Source organism: Pelophylax lessonae, assembly GCF_965119305.1.
Source record: "Pelophylax lessonae genome assembly, chromosome: 8".
In the NCBI taxonomy this organism is placed as follows: Eukaryota; Metazoa; Chordata; class Amphibia; order Anura; family Ranidae; genus Pelophylax; species Pelophylax lessonae.
The window spans coordinates 160256125-160276410 of NC_138775.1; the positions used below are offsets into that span (position 1 = coordinate 160256125).

The 20286-nt window shown below is 43.3% G+C and overlaps 1 protein-coding gene across 1 annotated transcript in view; it reads left to right on the forward strand.

The window, feature by feature from the left end:
• The window catches only part of LOC309562208 (uncharacterized protein), a gene marked incomplete at its 5' end in the record, with an annotated part of 1875955 nt that overhangs the window by 1740325 nt on the left and 115344 nt on the right, over positions 1-20286 (forward strand). The window contains one exon of the mRNA XM_082266327.1: positions 6943-7152. Within this exon, the coding sequence (XP_082122453.1) occupies positions 6943-7152 (210 nt within the window). The remainder of the gene's footprint in view (positions 1-6942; positions 7153-20286) is intronic.

The window sequence follows — 20286 nt, forward strand, 5'->3', positions numbered from 1 at the left end:
TTTGATTGGTTTGCGCAAAAGTTATCGCGTTTACTAACAAAGGGAAAGATTTTTGTCATTTTTGTTGTTTTTTTTTTAACGCGTAATGGCGGTGATCTGCGATTTTTTTTGCGGTACTGCGACATTGCGGCGGACAGATCGGACCCTTGACTGACATTTTTGACACTTTTGGGGTTACTAGTGACATTTCTACAGTAATCAGTGCTATATATATGCACTGTTACTGTAAAAATACACTGGTAGTGAAGGGGTTAACTTTATTTGGGAGGGAGGGGCTGTGTGTGTCCCTAGGGGCGTGCTTTCTACTGTGATTGGCTTTGGCTTGAGCTGTAAGGACACTGATCAACGGATCTACATAGTAGATCCATGTGATCAGTGTCTTTACAGCGAGGAGAATGACAGGTCGCTGGTTTACACAAGCTGCCTGACATTCTCCCTCTCCCCCGCCGATCGCCGAGTGGCCGGCGGACATCGGGTCCGCTGGTCACGCGCGCGGGGGGGTCCGTGACCACGCGGGAGCGGGAGCGCGCCTCCGGCGGCGCGCGCTCGCTCCCTAGACCCTCACAAGCAAGCAACGTAGCCCTACGTTAGTTTGCCTGTGAGGGGCTGTCCGCCGACGTAGATAGTCGTGCGGCGGTCGGCAAGTGGTTAAGTGACACATTTGTAGCATGCATGAAATATGCTACAGCAAAAATGACATTTCTAAAGAAAAAAATGAGTCTAGCCCCATTTAACATTACTTGCAGTTACAATTGCCGGCACCCAGCTATTGAAGAAAAAAACACGCCAAAAAAAAAGAAACTTGCATGGGCCCCCCCCCCCAAATTCCATACGCAACCCTTATCTGGGCATGCAGCCTGTGAGTGCCCTCCCAAACCATACCAGGCCACATGCCCCCCCCCACCCTAAAGCACCTTGTCCCTGTGGTAATGGGCTGTGGTTGTCACGGTCTGCAAGCGGGGGCTTATCAGAATCTGGAGCCCCCTTTAACAATATCAGGGGGCCCCCTGATACTGGAACCTCCCCCCTATGTGAATGGGTATCGGGTACATAGTACCCCTACCCATTCACCAAAAAAGTATCAAAAAGTAATAAACACGAGACAGTTTCTAACAAACCCTTTATAAAAATTTTTTTAAAAATAGTCACTCGATGTAAATCCGTCATCAATCATGCCATCCGCCAGACCCAAAAAATAAAAAAAATGAAAAAAGAACGGTCTCCGGCCATATGCCCACTCTGTGCTATGACATTTCTTATATAGGCAAGGGGAGGGGCCACCTGGCTACTTCACCCGGTCGCACCGCCCCTTCTGACGTCACATGCCCAGCATGTACCAGTCCATGATGTCAGAAGGGGGCGGTGCCAACGGGTGATGTGGTCAGTTGGCCCCGCTCCTTGCCTATACAAGATATATCAAAGAGCAGAGTGGGTATAGGGCGGGAGACCTCCCAGGAGACGAGAGCATTTTTCATTTTTTTTACTTTTCGGGTCCGGCGGGCGGCGTGATTTACATTAGATTAAAGGGACACTAGTTATAATTTTTTAATAAAGGATTTGACAAAAAATCTCTTGTGTTTATTACTTTTTGATACTTTTTTGGTGAATGGGTAGGGGTACTATGTACCCAATACTGCGTCTAGATTCCGATAAGCCCCCCTTCCCACTAACCCCAACAACCACAGTTCAGGGTTGTTGGGAAGAGGCAACCCCTGCCCCAAAGCACCCACCCCCCTATGTTAAGGGCATGTGGCCTGATATGGTTCAGGGGGGATGCTTGCTTGTCCCCTCCCCCTTTTCTGACCTGCATGCCTGGGAAAGGGTCTGGTATGGATTTTGGGGGGCGGGGACACCAAGCCGTTTTTTTTTTTTTTTTTGGCGTGGAGTTACCCTCCAAATCTATACCAGACCCAAAGGGCCTGGTATCAACTGTGGGGGGGGGGGGGGGGGGCACTTTTTTATTTCTTTACCTGCACTTTTTTTTTTATTGTTCAACTGTCAGCAGGGAAACCCATTGACAGCTGATGACTCATCGGTTTTTATTAACGCCATGGGCAGTTTCCAGGGCCCAGATCCTTAACCAATTGCCGACCGCCTGCCGCATATATACTGTACCTGTATGGCGATCCGCGGGAGCGCTTCTGGGGGTGAGCGCGCGCCTGCCCACCTGCCCCCACTAGGCAGTGGGGATGCCGATCCACGGGACCGGCAGAATCGATTGCCGCCGGGCACCCACAATCGCTCCCTGCTGAGAGAGAACACTGGCCTGCTGTTGTAAACACAGCCAACCGTTGTTCTCTTTGAAATGATCACAGAATGCCTGTGATCCTTCTATATAAGAACACAGGTCTCTGTGATCATTTCACAAGTCCCTCCGCCCACAGTAATAAAACACTCCCCTAGGCTCACAATGAACCCTTTGATCACCCCTAGGTTAACCCCTTCCCTGTCAGTGTCGGTATTACAGTAACAGTGCATATTTTTAGCACTGATTACTGTAGTAATGACACCCAAATCTACCTCTCTACCCCTCAGCTCACCCCATCAGTCTCCTCCCGCATCACTGATCTACTAACAGACATATCAGCCTGGATGTCTCACCACTTCCTCAAACTGAATCTATCTAAAACCGAGCTCATAATATTTCCTCCTCTACGTGCCTCTTCCCCAGAATTCTCTGTCAAGATCAATGGAATAACTATTAGTCCTTCCACACATGCCAGGGTGCTAGGGGTAACCCTGGACTCTGCACTGTCCTTTCAGGCTCACATCCAATCCCTGTCCAAATCATGCCGCCTTAACCTCCGCAACATCGCTAGAATACGGCCCTTCTTAACCAATGACACCACCAAGCTCTTAATTCACGCCCTGGTTATCTCTCGCCTCGACTATTGCAACTCCCTCCTCATTGGATTACCCTTACATAGATTATCCCCCCTTCAATCCATAATGAATGCAGCTGCAAGACTTATCCACCTTACCAACCGTTCAGTGTCCTCCAACCCTCTCTGCCAATCCCTTCATTGGCTTCCACTCACCCAACGAATAAAATTCAAAGTGCTAACAACAGTTTACAAAGCCATCCACAACTCTGCCCCCAGCTACATCACTAACCTGATCTCAAAATATCAACCTAGCCGCTCTCTTCGGTCCTCCCAAGACCTCCTGCTCTCTAGCTCCCTTGTCACCTCTTCCCATGCTCGCCTCCAGGATTTCTCCAGAGCTTCTCCCATTCTTTGGAACTCTCTACCCCAATCTGTCCGACTGTCCCCTAATCTATCCATCTTTAGACGATCCCTGAAAACCCTTCTCTTTAAAGAAGCCTACCCGGCCACTAACTAATAACACTGTTTCTCTTGCTCCATCAGCGCATCCCCCACAGCTATTGCCTTTTGTATCAATTGACCCTCCCTTTTAGATTGTAAGCTCTAACGAGCAGGGCCCTCTGATTCCTTTTGTTCCAAATTGTAGTGTAACTGTAATGTCTGCCCTCATTTTGTTAAGCGCTGCGCAAACTGTTGGCGCTATATAAATCCTGTATAATAATAATAATAATAATAATGTCATTGGTCCCCCCAAAAGTGTCAAAAATGTCAGTTAGGGGTCCGATCTGTCCACCGTAATGTCGCAGTCCCGCTAAAAATTGCAGATCGCCGCCATTACTAGTAAAAAAAATAAAAATGACATAAATCTTTCCCCTAGCTTGTAGACCCATTCGCTTTTGCGCAAACCAATCAAGATTCGCTTATTGGGATTTTTTTTTACCAAAAATATGTAGCAGAATACAGAAGGATGAAACAAATAGATTTTTTTTTTTTTTTTTTGGGAATGTTATATAGCAGAAAGTGAAAAATATTGTTTTTTGTTTATAGCGCAAAAAATAAAAATCGTACAGGTGATCAAATACCACCAAAAGAAAGTTCTATTTGTGGGGAAAAAAGAACAATTTTATTTAGTACAGTGTTGCACAACTGCGCAATTGTCCATTAAAGAAATGCAGTGCCGAATCGCAAAAAAATGGCCTGGTCATTAAGGGCGCAGATCCTTCTGGTCCAGAAGTGGTTAAAAACCAGCTTACTCTGCACCCTGAGTGGGCAAAGCTTTGCCCAGTCAGGACTCAGAATGCACTGTGCAGTGCTCAGTTGCAGGGTGTTCATCGGGGCGAACACCCTGTGAACACCCTGCAAACTCATGCCGAACCATTTGCCTATCCCTAGTGGGGAAAAATTAGGACTTCTGCATCATTTTGTTCATGTCATGGCATTCGGGCAACAGCAAGCATTTGACATATGTACTATCCCTTTTTCACTGTACTAATGTGTTTTTATTATAGTATGCATTTCCATTGCCGTAACATTGGAGTGCATTACATGCTCCATGCGACACAGGGCAAGATGCTGTATATTGTATTCTCATAAAAATGTTATATCAAGAACAGTGGACTTTCACACATACCTGTTCTTGATCATTCTTTTTTATAGTATACACAAACATTATTTAACCACTTAAGCCCCGGAAGTTTTTACCCCCTTCCTGACCAGGGGGTATTTTGCGATTCGGCACTGCATGACTTTAACGGACAATTGCGCGGTCGTGCGACACTGTACCTAAACGAATTTGGTGTCCTTTTTTTCCCACAAACAGAGCTTTCTTTTGGTGGTATTTGATCACCTGTGCGATTTTTGATCATGCGCTATAAACAAAAAAAGAGCGTAAATTTTGCAAAAATAGCAATATTTTTCACTTTTTTTTATATGAAATTCCCCCCAAAAAAAATTTAAAAATCAAAATTTTTTAACATTTTCGGCCAATTTATTTTATGCTACCTATGTTTGGTAAAAAAAATCGCAAAAAGCGTATTTTGATTGGTTTGCGTAAAAGTTATCGCGTTTACTAACAAAGGGAAAGATTTTTGTCATTTTTGTTGTTTTTTTTTTTAACGCATAATGGCGGCGATCTGCGATTTTTTTTGCGGTACTGCGACATTGCGGCGGACAGATCGGACCCTTGACTGACATTTTTGACACTTTTGGGGTTACTAGTGACATTTCTACAGTAATCAGTGCTATATACTATATGCACTGTTACTGCAAAAATACACTGGTAGTGAAGGGGTTAACTTTATTTGAGAGGGAGGGGCTGTGTGTGTCCCTAGGGGCGTACTTTCTACTGTGATTGGCTGTGGCTTGAGCTGTAAGGACACTGATCAACGGATCTACATAGTAGATCCGTGTGATCACTGTCTTTACACCGAGGAGAATGACAGGCAGCTTGTTTACACAAGCTGCCTGACTTTCTCCCTCTCCCCCGTCGATCGCAGAGTGGCCGGCGTACATCGGGTCCACCGGTCACACGCGCGGGGGGGTCCGTGACCACGCGGGAGCGGGAACGCACCTCCGGGGGCGCGCGCTCGCTCCCTAGACCCTCACAAGCAAGCGACGTAGCCCTACGTCACTTTGCCTGTGAGGGGCTGACCGCCGACGTATATAGTCGTGCGGCGATCGGCAAGTGGTTAAGTGTGTTCTATGTTATTGTGTGTGTTTAAAATAAATATATCTTTAGAGACTATTACTACGCATCAGTTCTTACTAGCAGGAGGGTTTGGTTTTCCCAATCTCCTGACAATCTCTCACCCACTATAGAAGTATCCCTACAGACCTGGGGGAACTCGCTCACTATGCGGAGCAAGACACATAACAGATCTACAATTAAGTTACCGATATTAAGTTTACCTATCATCATCCCAGTTCTCCCCATAGCGCATTGGCCCGATATGGGCGTTCACACAGTGGACGACTTACTTGTGGGGCCTGCAAATAAAACTTTTAGGGCACTGCAAATAGAGTATGGTTTGCCGGGTAGCAATCTATATAGTTACACTAGGATTACCCACTTTCTACACCACAACCCACATACACAAATATCCTTATCAGGGCAAATAGCGCACTTTTTCACCTCTTCAGTATCAATATCAAAGGTATATCCTTCTTTTGCAACATAGTTAATGACAAAAATGTATTCTCTAAATCCAAGCTTATAAAGGCTTGAGAACTCGAACTGGGGAAGTCGTTCCCAGATTGAAAACTGGCAGAGAGCACTCAATCTTAACTACACTGCCACAAAGAACATAAATCTATGGGAAATTACCCATAAATTATTGCTACTCTGGTACATGACCCCATTCACAATAGCCAAATTTGCCCCCAATGCTTCCCCGTTGTGTTGGAGGGGTTGTGGAGCAACTTGTACAATACTTCACATGGTATGGTCATGCCCTGAAATTTCCTCTTTATGGATAAACGTTTTTCAAATGATAACCCATATCTTTAAATTGATTGTTTCATTATTAGCGGGTATGGCCCTGTTTTCCCTAGACCTAGAACACATTCCCCATAACCTACGGAAACTAGTGACCCACGTGTTACTGGCTACCTGTCTAGCTATAGTTAGGCATTGGAAAGACCCCAACCCACCATTTATGAGTGAAATAACCAACATCATTCAAACTCACGCTACATATGAACTGATTTTTGCATCTTCCATAGGCAGATACCAAAGCACTAGCTCACTATGGGAACCATGGTGTAACTGGTTCTCACACAACAAGCAAAATTAAATGTTACATTATCTAGGATATATTGGACCTATGTTTGGTTGGCTAAGTATACTCTTTATTTACCTATGTTTTTCTTGATTTTGTTTTTTCTTATGTGTTCCTTACACCGTACATTCAATTATTATCACTAAAGTGGTTCCACAGCAAATATCCAGTACTTCACTTACAATGATGTAACCTGACCCGAACTATCACTTGTTGTACTTGTGTATTATCCCATTGATCTCAGTACACCAGATGGTGTTGTTTGTATTCATTTTTCTTATACTTTTCAATAAAAATATTTTGACATAAAAAAAATATATATATCTTTTACTTGTTTTCAGTACCTTGCACAGTAAAAGAAACCGACATGCAACAAAACAATATACAGCTTAAATATAAATGGGGAGAAGATAAAACCCAAAAACTATACGCTGAACATTCTGATTGGATGTCATTTGAATGCAAACCAGGATATCAGATATCTGATGAAAAACTTCTGAAGATTCAGTGCTTGGACGGTGTATTAAAATACCCAAGATGCCTAAAGGAAGGTAAACACCATAATTTACAGTCAATGTTACTTGCATGTACACTCTTGCCACCTACAATATTGCTGTTAAATGTGTGTAAACTGTTTAATAAACAAGTAAAAAAATAAAATGAAAATGCATAAATAATATTTAACATACACATTTGCCAGTATGTCAATTTGCTATACTGAAATAAAGGGTAGAATCTATGCGCTACCAAACGAGAAAAGAAGTGTCGGGGATAAAAAGATAAATAGATGGAGCACCAGAGATCCTGCAGCTAGTTCTGTAGTGTCCCCACATACGATCAAATAAAAGTGTATAAGAATAACCAGCGCTAAAACCTCTTAAAAACGGTGAACCATAAGTTACTGTATATAGTAAAAATATGACATAGGAAATAAATGTCTTGAAAGTACAATAAAGCAATAAATAGTGTCAATCAAATATAAAGTGTCCAGTGCAAGAATTGAATTAAAGTGCCAAGGTGCTGAATAGGTGAAGGTAATGTGTAGTGAACTAAACGTTCAAATATTCCAAAATCATTCGTATTGTGAAAAAAGTGGTAAAATAAATTTATGTGCAGATAATGAGCAAATTGTACAGGTTCTATGGACCCAGAACTAGTCAAAAGCTCAGACTGAAGCAATTGATATAAAAAAACAATAATTCAATTAGAGTGCCATAAGAGACATGAGCTGCTGGTAGCTGTGAAAAAATGTGCAGAAGGTCAGAAATCGCCTTGTGAACATACAAAGGAGCAAGTTGCACAGCTTCTCTGAGTAGAGGAACTGTTCACAGGCTCCGAAAAAAAAAATTTTTTTGAGGCAAATGAAGAAATATGCCCTGTGAAGGGCGAACTAAAGAGGTGCAGTGAAGGTAGTAGTGTAAATTAACAATAGCCGTGATTCAAATCAATAGGTGAAAACAATCGATAGAAACTGAAATATCAGGGTGCACAATGCCCTATGATAGGTGAACCCCTGTGAACAGACAATAAATAATATTGATAGAGAATATCACAGTAATATCAAAACGTGATATAAAAGGTGAAGCAGGTAAATATCAAAAAGTGTGGTCCATAAATAAGTGGGAAGAGTCCAATAATTCTCCAAATATTATAAGTAAAAGTTCATAATAAGTGCAATTACAGCCAGCGATAATTAGTGATCCCAGTGCCAAAGTGAGTGAGCAAGATATCCTCAAAATAGGTGAAATGGCCGCTCATCTCACTTGCCTTTCACATAAGCATATCAGGTGTCTCGTGTCAACCTGCAGACCTAAAAAGCAGTTTCCCAGGAAGAAATGGAGTCTCCACAGGCGATATGGGAGCCAAGGTCCTGCTCCTATAGGCTGGTCTGTAATACTTATAAGTGTGTGGCCCAGACACTCGATGATTAGAGGGAAAGATGTAAAGAGGGTCTCATAGCGCAGTATGTTTAAACACGATTTATTTCCAGGTAAAAGATAAATTTTAAACTCACATTTAGGTAGATCAATAGGTGCATACAATGAAAGCAAAGCCGCCGATGCGGTTCCTGTATTCTCTCACCGACTTCCGGTCTCGGCTGTAGACCCGGAAGTGACGTCACCACGTATATATACGTCATATCGCCTGTGGAGACTCCATTTCTTCCTGGGAAACTGCTTTTAAGGTCTGCAGGTTGACACGAGACACCTGATATGCTTATGTGAAAGATAAGTGAGGTGAGCGGCCATTTCACCTATTTTGAGGATATCTTGCTCACTCACTTTGGCACTGGGATCACTAATTATCGCTGGCTGTAATTGCACTTATTATGAACTTTTACTTATAATATTTGGAGAATTATTGGACTCTTCCCACTTATTTATGGACCACACTTTTTGATATTTACCTGCTTCACCTTTTATATCACGTTTTGATATTACTGTGATATTCTCTATCAATATTTTTTATTGTCTGTTCACAGGGGTTCACCTATCATAGGGCATTGTGCACCCTGATATTTCAGTTTCTATCGATTGTTTTCACCTATTGATTTGAATCACGGCTATTGTTAATTTACACTACTACCTTCACTGCACCTCTTTAGTTCGCCCTACACAGGGCATATTTCTTCATTTGCCTCAAAAATTTTTTTTTTTTCGGAGCCTGTGAACAGTTCCTCTACTCATAGAAGCTGTGCAACTTGCTCCTTTGTATGTTCACAAGGCGATTTCTGACCTTCTGCACATTTCTCACAGCTACCAGCAGCTCATGTCTCGTATGGCACTCTAATTGAATTATTGGTTTTTATATCAATTGCTTCAGTCCGAGCTTTTGACTAGTTCTGGGTCCATAGAACCTGTACAATTTGCTCATTATCTGCACATAAATTTATTTTACCACTTTTTTCACAATACGAATGATTTTGGAATATTTGAACGTTTAGTTCACTACACATTACCTTCACCTATTCAGCACCTTGGCACTTTAATTCAATTCTTGCACTGGACACTTTATATTTGATTGACACTATTTATTGCTTTATTGTACTTTCAAGACATTTATTTCCTATGTCATATTTTTACTATATACAGTAACTTATGGTTCACCGTTTTTAAGAGGTTTTAGCGCTGGTTATTCTTATACACTTTCAATTTGCTATACTGCTATACAATTTGATACGTCAGTGGTTTGAGCATGTGCAATTGAACTTAATGAAAAATTAAATTTTTTTAAGCAGAATTGAAACACAATTTATGTTAGAAGGTTTACAAATGGAACAGGCTTTTGCTATACATTTTTTAAGTGGTGCCACACAATCAAATTAAATAGTTGAAAATAAAAACACTTACCATACAAACTGTTAAATAATGTAGCTTAGGGAAGAGGGAGAGAAATGGGATAACAAGAACTGATAAGGGATTACTATGGGTTAAATAGGAGCATTTTCAATTTACAAAACACATTTGTTTTAGAATTACAGGCTTCCTTCCTACAGGAGTCACACTCAATACCCTTAATAAGAAGAGCTGGACCTGAGAGTTTTTTACCTTCATGCATTCTATGATATGAAGATAAAAAACCTTCTGTGTGCAGCAGCCCCCCCCCCAGACCCCCCTAATACTTACACGAGCCCCCTCTGGATCCTGCGATGTCCACGAGAGTCTTGCCTCTCCAGGGACTCACACTCCTGAATTGACCATTGGCTCCCACTGCTGTCAATTACGGCCAGTGAGCCAATCAGGAGAAAGAGGGGGCAGGGACGAGTCACGACTGTGTGTGAATGGATATACATTGATTTCACCGCAGGGTGCTATAAAGGTCCAGGGCAATGGTCCATCACTATAGAACTCAGTCCCTAAAGGCCCCCCTTAGGGGTATGCCCTCATGAGGGGCAAAACCTACATTTTATATCTAGTCCAGCAATCATTAACGGTAAGAAAGTGAAAGTTAGCCAACTCCAAATAGCAGGTTTACATTTGCTCTGCTGAAGGCCCACACAACACTCAAACTTGCATTGGAGCAGGAACCAGCCTTAGCATCATCCTTCATGTCCAAATATAGTTTTTTTTTTGGTATCTACAATATATCCTAATCTCTTGGACAGATCATGGCCTTTATTCAGCCATCTTTGTTCAGGTTTAAACATGGCCCCCCTCTGCTCCTACTCCAGTTTCTTACCCAGAGTTGGACACTGACTGATATGCCATTTCTAGAGGATGCTGAATCCGAGTGGATTGAAGAGGACATAGAGGCAGTGTTGGAGGAAGCTGCAGAGGATTTCTCTCACCACCACTGTCACTATATTGATGATAGAGCTTCACCCAACATGCATGCTAATGTTGAAAAGCACTGTTCACAAAAGCCTTGGCATTGTACATATTTACTCACCTCTGTCTCCCCATGTCTCTGGGCACAAAGAGACCTACTAACCCTGGCAAAACATTCCCTGTTCATAAACAAAATGTGCAGTCTGATGGTTGGGTCACTTCTGAAAGGATTTTCACTCCCCAGAAATCTTTTCTGAACTCTGTCCATTGGAAAAATAGAGTTTACAAAAAAGTGAGCTATTCCTGTGGTTCACCCTGTCACCTCAGTTCTAGAGAAACATCTCACTATATCAACTGAATATTTTCTATTAGATGCTTTTTAACCTGGCAAGCCCAGCCCTCCAACCAGCTCTTGCTGCTATTTCCGTATGTCAAACTGTAGCTAATTTGACCATAACTATGTGCAACCAACATGACCCTCTCTCTCAGAATTGAGCGGTTGCAGAGCACTTGCTCTTCTTTTCTGTGTAGATGCCCTGGAACAGATCATGACAAAAATATCCAGACTGACTCTAGTCTCCATTCATATGTACAGGATTCTCTGTCTAAAAGCCTGGACAGCAGAAGCTGTCTGCAAGCGACATATCACACACATGCCTTTTCAAGGAAGATGTCTATTTGGTGAGGCACTGGAAAGAAAGATGGTCTAAGTGTAATACAACCTTGTTGTGCAAAATTTGCAGAAAAGAGATGTGTTTGAGATGATCTCATATCAGCTTCTGCTGTCTATGCTTTTAGCCAGAGAATCCTGTAAGTAGCTCAGACACCAGGTGTCGAATTGTTGTATGGTTTTGGGGCAGCATGCTTCGTCTCCACTACCAGGAAGTGGAAAAACCGCAGGGGATTCCAGGCCCCCCTGAAGTAAAACTTTCTACAACAGCTATGTTGTAATAGATTATGCTCTCAGCTTACTACTTCCACTGTTAGATTTGTTATTTTGTTCAAACATACGATGTTACCCTCTAAATATCTGGACTTTTATGCAGCAATATGTATATATAGCCTTATTGGGTATAGTAAAAATTATTTAATTTATTAAAAATTGTTGCGACATGCTGTGTATGCTATAGGTTCTGTCATTCTATATAGCACCTTCAATTGTTTTCCATCATATAGTCTCTCTATACTTGTATACATTTCATTATTTAATTATGTTTTTTTTATACTATTTTCAATAAATGTAAAGATTTTTTACTATACTCATTAGGGCTATATGGACATATTGCTGCAAAAAGTCCCAATATTTAGAATGTACCATTGTATGTTTATGTTATTTGGGATGATTGCAGATTCAGATTTCCCTACCCCATTTAGTTGTTATTTTGTTTAGCAAACAGATTTCCTTTAATTTCTCTGCATGTTTTAAAAATGTTCTGTGCATTTCTGGACATTTTCCAAACCTGGTTAGCAATTTGTTTTATCATGTAGGAAATTTGATAGACTGGAGTGAGAACCTCCAGTTTGAAAATACAGGAAACAATTGTGTGAGAAAGGATAAGAGATTGCAGATTCCTGAACTGAAACTGAAACATGAGTTCAGGCTGAACATTGGCAGAGCTATGATTGGAGAAAATTATGACTGTGCCCAATCATGGTTCATTGCTCTTAGTCCCACCCCACACTTTAAAATATTCTCCCCATAGCAGCTATTTCTTGTGTGATATTGACGTGGAGAGAGAGTAGAACAGGGCTGTGTTCAGTGCTACTAGCAAGTTAGTGTGCTATAGTGTACTTTTGTGATTCTGTTGTTAGCGTTAACTTTTACTTTAGTGTGAATCTAGTGAAACTACGTTCAACAGTCACATTACACTTTATTTCCGTGTGTTAGTGAACATTTAACACAGTATATTTCAGTGCGATACTCCACGTTTAATGCAGTACATATCAGTGCATTACTGCACGTTTAACGCAGTATATTTCAGTGTGTTACTGCACATTTAACACGGTATATTTCAATGCACTACTGCGCATTTAACACAGTAAATTTCAGTGTAGTATATTTTAGTGCGTTACTGCATGTTTAATGCGGTATATTTCAGTGCCTTAGTGCATGTTTAATGTAGTATATTTCAGTGTGTAGGTGCAGGTTTACTGCAGTATATTGCAGTGCAGTATATTTAAGTGCATTACTGCACAATTAACGCAGTATATTTCCATGTGTTACTGCATATTTAACAGAATATTTTTCAATGCGTTGCTGCACATTTAAGACAGTATATTTCAGTGTGTAGGTGCACGTTTAATGCAGTATATGTCAATGCAGTATATTTTAGTGTGTTACTGCATGTTTAACGCAATATATTTCAGTGCATTACTGCACATTTAACACAGTTTATTTCAGTGCCTTAGTGCACATTTAACGCAGTATATTTCATTGCGTTACTGCACGTTTAATGCAGTATATTGCAGTTCGCCAGTGCAGTTCTACTGCAGTATATTGTAGTATGTCCGAGGAGTGTATATGTGTAGTGAGTACTCAAGTTAAAGTGCACCTAACTCCACTTTCCATCGATTAAAGTGCATCCATGTACACATCTCCCCATCATGTCTGAGAGGCCAACAAGGAGAGGCAGACGTTCCCATGGCACTGAGGAGGCTAGCTGCATATGTGTCCACAGCAGGCAAAGGTGGACATGGTCTGTCCTCAGGCAGGGCACCGATTCCTCTGTTTAGTGAGGTTGCCCTATCCAGCCACAGCATGCAGAGGAGGTGGTGACCTGGCTTACTAAACCATCCTCCTCATCCTCGGTCACCCAAGCAGAGAGTAGTGCGCAGTCCACTGCAGCTGATTGAGTGGCTTATTCTGCCTCCCTTTCCACAGTTACTCCTGCCATAGCCCAAGCATCAGGCATGGGGGAGTCAGCTGAGTTATTTGAACACAGCATCAACCACTTGCTCCTTGATGATTCACAGCCATTACTTGATTGATTACTTCAGATGTTGGTTCTGAGGTTGAGGAAGGTAGAAACATGAGCCTACAGAGAAGGGAGAACACTGGTAAATCACAAATTGGCAGTCTTGTTCCCCCAGCCACAGCGTATTGCCAAGTTGTCTCCAGTGATAATGAGGATGGAGGGGATGATGATTATGAGGTCACTGATGCGACTTGGGTGCCGGATAGAGCAGTGGAGGAAAGTGAGGGTAAGGCATAAACCCAAATAGGCAGTCATCATTGAAGAGCAGAGAGTGGCCACCCTATTCCACCAGATTGTGGAGCTGTTATCTCCCAGGCTACTTACATAGTTTGTCTAGCTAAAAAAAGGCACAAGTCCATCGAGTTCAGTTCAGCTATATATATACACATATACATATACTTCTCACAGCTCAGCTGTTTGGGCCTTTTTTGCAACCAATTGCACTCTTACAATTTGCAAACTTTGCCTCAAGCACATCAAGCGTGGCAAAAACACCAGCCATTTGGGTACCACATGCTTGACAAGGCATTTAACCTCCCACCATTTAGCCTGTTAGCAAGAACATCTGAAAGGCACACAAAAGGGATGCAATTCTGCTCCTCCTTACTTACTCACCTCTCTGGTCTATCCCCGCTATACCTCATGACCTCTCAGCAGCTTCCACTGACAGGGATTATGGTATAGAGCAGGGTGTCACAGGTCTTTGCAGTATATCTGCCAGTAGCACACCACAAGCTGTAGACTATAGCAGGCAAATTTCTCCCCAGAACCCTTGTGAGTAGTACATGGTTGGGAGGAGGCAGTTCCAGATACTGTTCTCCTCAGTGACCCCGAGGACTCTGCTTCTCATGCCTCTGCAAACTTGCTGTGCATGGGCTCTCACAATCTTCAAAGCCTGTGAACAGACCCAGGAATACGTAGCATCAAGAAGGAGGATCACTATTGTTTGCCAACCCTCCTTGACCACTCTTACAAGGGGAAAGTCTCGGAACTCGTCCCATCTCCACAGAGGGAGCAGAAGATTAAATCTCTTGAGGACACCTTAAAGAGAATTTTGTGTAATGCCTTTCCCAACTCTGGTAGGCTACAGTCTGGTGGAAAACGTAGTTTTGAGGCTTCTGTTGGTCAAGAGAGGAGCGATGGAGAAGGGGGCCGCCTCAGTAGGCCACTCAGTAATGCATTTCAAACGTTTTTTAGTCCTCGGCACCCAGGGCTGTCAGCTTCCACATCCCATCGGCAGTGTCTGCATCATATGGTGGGAAATTATCTAGAGGCGAAAACAGACATGGAGTTGAGGATCCACTGGGTTACTGGGTCATGAGAATAGAACACTGGCCAAAGCTTACCCAGTATGCAATTGAGCTGCTGGGCTTCCCTGCATCCAGTGCCCGAATGGGCATTCAGTGCTGCTGGAGGTTTTGTGACAGATAAGAGAGCGTGTATGTCCTCAGACTCCATGGACCAGCTGACATTTATAAAAATGAATCAGTCCTGGAATAGCAGCAGCTATCAAGCCCCTGATGCTGATGTCCCTGATTAAGTGCTTTCTGGATCTGGAATCTCTAAAAGACTGTCTAGGCTGCCTAGCTTTGTGGATGTTGATTTCATCTGGAAGAAATTTTTTGGTGTAGGTTTCATGAGCACAATTAACACCCAAGGACCAATTTTTCCACACCTGTTTGACAGGTGCATATCATTGCAATTTTTGACAGCAAGGCCAATTCTTTATTTTATCAAGAGTACCTCCTATAGGTTTACAGTGTGAAGGCAACACTGACACTTAAAGACCAATTTTTCCACACCCGTTTGACAGGTGCATATGATTGCAAATTTTGACAGCAGGGCCAATTCTTACTTTTATCAAGCGTACCTCTAAAGGTTTACGGTGTGAAGACACCACCAATACCCAAGGCCCTATTTTACTGCACCTGTTACTTCTATCCAATGTCTGCGAAAGAGACACCAAAATTTATTCAAAAAGTCTCTACTTGTTTTTTTAACTACTTTAGCCCCAGAGGATTTTCCTGCTTAACGTCCAGGCCACTTTTTGCAACTTGGCACTGCGCGACTTTAACTGACAATTGCGCGGTCATGCAATGCTGTACCCAAACGAAATTTATGTACTTTTTTTCCCACAAACAGAGATTTCTTTTGGTGGTATTTAATCACCTCTGCACTTTTCATTTTTTGCAATATTAACCACTTGCCGACCGCCGCAAGCACATTTACTACGGCAGTCAGCCCCGTGCAGGCAAAGTGACGTAGTACTACATCGCTTGCTCCCGCCGGTCTGGGGTGTGCTCCGGCGCGCCACTGTCGATGACCCGATTGGGTTCAGAACCGATCAGTCATCAGGTCCAGGCCAATGATTTTTGGCCTGGACCTGTTGATCGGTCCTGCCCAATCAGATTCCATGCTGAGCCTGTGTAATGTAAACACAGGCTCAGCAAAGACCCGCTTTCCCCTCCCATGATCCTTTTTGGATTCATTGAGAGGAGAGAGCACATCTAACTGTGAGTACTGCACCAAGCACACATAGACACACTTAGATAGGCACATTTAACCCCTGATCGCCCCCAAGTTAACCCCTACACCCCCTTTCACAACACACACTGTGTACTGTATATAGCATTTTCCTATATACCCAGATAAGTGTGATTTGTGACCAGGTGTAGCGCTTGCGGCCGTCCCTTTTACACTTAAAATACCCGCCACCCCCCCAATAAAGATTTAACCCCCTGATCCCCCCCTGATCACCCCCAGTTAACCCCTTCCCCCTGTCACATTGCACACTAATACAAACGTAATATACTGTTTTTCTGTATTTTGTATTAGTGCGATTGTGACTTGACTTAGCACTAGCGACTTAGTTTCTGTCCCAAGTAGGTTTAGGGTCCCCGCCAACCCCCCAATAAAGATTTAACCCCCTGATCCCCCCTGATCACCCCTACACTCCCTGTCACAACACACACTGTATACAGTATATAGCATTTTCCTATATACCCGTATAAGTGTGACTTGTGACCAGGTTTAGCGCTTGCGGTCGTTCCTTTTATTCTTAGGATACCCGCCACCCCCTCACAATAAAGATTTAACCCCCTGATTCCTCCTGATCCCCCCCTGATCCCCCCTGATCACCCCCAGTTAACCCCTTCCCCCCTGTCACATTGCCCACTAATACAAACGTAATATACTGTTTTTCTGTATTTTGTATTAGTGCGATTGTGACTTGAGTTAGCGCTAGCGACTTAGTTTCTGTCCCAAGTAGGTTTAGGGTCCCCGCCACCCCCCAATAAAGATTTAACCCCCTGATCCCCCCTGATCACCCCTACACCCCCTGTCACAACACACACTGTATACAGTATATAGCACTTTCTATATACCCGTATAAGTGTGACTTGTGACCAGGTTTAGCGCTTTGCGGTCGTTCTTTTTATCCTTAGGATACCCGCCACCCCCTCCCAATAAAGATTTAACCCCCTGATCCCCCCTGATCACATCCAGTTAACCCCTTCCCCCGTCACATTGCAAACTAATACACATGTAATATACTGTTTTACTGTATTTTGTATTAGTGTGATTGTGACTTGAGTTAGCGCTAGCAAGTTCGTTTCTGTCCCAGGAGGTTTAGGGTCCCCGATACCCCCCAATAAAGATTTAACCCCCTGATCCCCCCTGATCACCCCCAGTTAACCTTTCATTGCCCTGTCACAGTGTCACTTTTATAGTGTACAGTTTTTTTTTCTGATCACTATTATTAGTGACACAGGTGACATTAGCTAGTGTTAGCGTCAGTCTAAAATAGTGCAGGTCCCTGGCGCATAGTTAGAAATAACCCCTTGATTACCACACACACACACACTTCCATTACTAGTATAGTGTTTGAACAGATCAATATCTGATCTGATCAGAACTATACTAGCGTCCCCATAGTTTAGGGTTCCCAGAACGTGGTGTTTGCAAGATCAGCACTGATTCCTGCCAGCACCTGCGTTTAACCCCTCTGCCCAACCCACCCAGGTAAGTGTAGTAATCAATAGATTGCTGTCACTTACAAAAAAACACAACACACAAAACCGCTGTGTTAGCAGAGTTAGGCCTGATCTCTGCGAACCTGATGACAGCAGCGGCTCCCTGACAGATAGCTCCGACGACAGATGGGTCCCTGTTAGACCCAGGCATACCCGACCCCATTCTGGAGTTGTTGAGATGCAGGAATCACAGGGTGCTCGTATGGATCAGAGTGTCGGTACTAGTGCCGCTCTTCCTTCTGGTGGCCTGGCAAGCGCCAGCGGCCTAGTACAACCTGGACCTAGTACAACCAGCACTGCAGTAACACTTGGCGACGTGGCGAGTCCCATAAGTGCAGTTGAAGCTGGTGCGGTGGCTAGCACGAGTAGTGGCCCGCAGCCACCACGTATTCGAAAACAGGCCCGTAGAGCCCATAGTGCCCTCCGAAAATTCGGCCCCTCATAGACCACTTCAATCAGCAGTTTGCAGCCTTGTTTATGCCCGAACAAGTTTTCTGCGTTCACGAGTCCCTGATTAAGTTTACTGGCCGCCTTGCTATGAAACAGTACCTCCCCAGCAAGCGTGCCAGATACGGAGTCAAGCTGTACAAGCTCTGTGACAGGGCCATAGGCTATACAGTTAGTTTCCGGGTCTATGAGGGAAAAGATAGCACTATGGAGCCCCCCAACTGCCCAGACTACATAGGGAGCAGCGGCAAGATAGTTTGGGACTTGGTGTCACCCTTATTCAGAAAGGGGTACCATTTGTACGTGGACAACTTCTACACAAGCGTGCCACTATTTAGTCACCTTCTTGAATTACAAATTGGCACATGTGGCACCGTGCGACCTTATCACCGGGACTTCCCCCAACGGCTTGTAAATTCCCGTCTTAGTCGAGGGGAGAGAGCAGCTTGAAAACGGACAAATTGCTTGCAGTGAAGTGGAGGGATACACTGGATGTTTTCGTTCTGTCCTCCCTTCACACAGACACGACAATCAAAATTTCTACGGCAGCTGGCATTATGGAGAAACCTCTCTGTGTCCACGACTACAACCTTAATATGGGAGGGGTGGACCTTAACGACCAGCTTTTGGCGCCGTATTTAGTTGCCCATAAAGCCGACGCTGGTACAAAAAAGTGTCTATTTATTTATTCCAATTGGCTATGCTGAACGCCTTTGTCCTATACAGGGCGTCAGGACGAACTGGATCCTTCCGAGAATTGCAGGAAGCGATCATCAGTGCCTACCTGTACCCAGGAGGTATGCCTGCCCAACTTCCCCTTCCAGATGCAGTGAGTCGGCTGCATGAGAGACATTTTCCACATGTCTTCCCGCGTACCCCTACCCAAAGACACCCCCAAAGGAGATGTCATGTCTGTAGCAGGCGCGGATGTAGGCGTGACACCCGCTATTATTGTCCCAGATGTCCTGACCAACCTGGTCTCTGCATAGGGGAATGTTTTGAGCGCTACCATACACTAGTAGAGTATTAGGGTAGGGTACAGCACGATATAGTGTAGGGCACACAAACACAGGGTCTCGAAAGATGTTCGATGGCTATCGACATTTTGAGAGACCCAAGCTGGAAAATCGCAGTTCACAGAAAAAAAAGTGTTACAAAAAAAAATTAAAAATCCAAAAACAGTTGTTGTGTCAGTCATTTTTTATGTTTTTCTACTCTTCCTACTGTACTTTTACTGTACTTTGTTTGTTTTTCATTCTTTTGTTAACCTGTTTCTCTTGCACGTACCCGTCGGCTGCCACACTGATTTTATATATTCTGACACAAACAGCGTTTGCGCTCAGCATATATGGATACCTCTGATGGCAGCAGCTGTGGTAGGCTGATTTCACCACTGCAGTTAAAATACCTTTAGGTATACGTGGAATTTTTTTTTTTTTGTTTTATTTTTACAGAAAGTTGTCACTAAATGATATATTGCTCACGCATGCCATGGGTATATGTGAAATGACACCCCAAAATACATTCTGTTGTTTCTCCTGAGTACAGGGATACCACATGTGTGAGACTTTTTGGGAGCCTAGCTGTGTACGGGATGCCGAAAACCAATCCCCATCTTCAAGTTTTCTAATGACGTAAATTGCTTATTTTACCTCTGCACTACCTGTCACAGTTTCAGAGGCCCTGAAATTTCAAGATAGCAAACCCCCCCCCCCCCAAATGACCCCATTTTGCAAAGTAGACACTCTAAGATATTTGCTGAGAGGCATGGTGAGTCCATGGAATATTTTATATTTTTCCACAAGTTTCGGGAATATTATTATTTCTTTTTTTTTAACACAAAGTTGTCACTAAATGATAAATTGCTCACACATACCATGGGTATATGTGAAATAATACCCCAAAATACATTCTGCTGCTTCTCCTGAGTACAGGGATACCCCATGTGTGAGATTTTTTGGCAG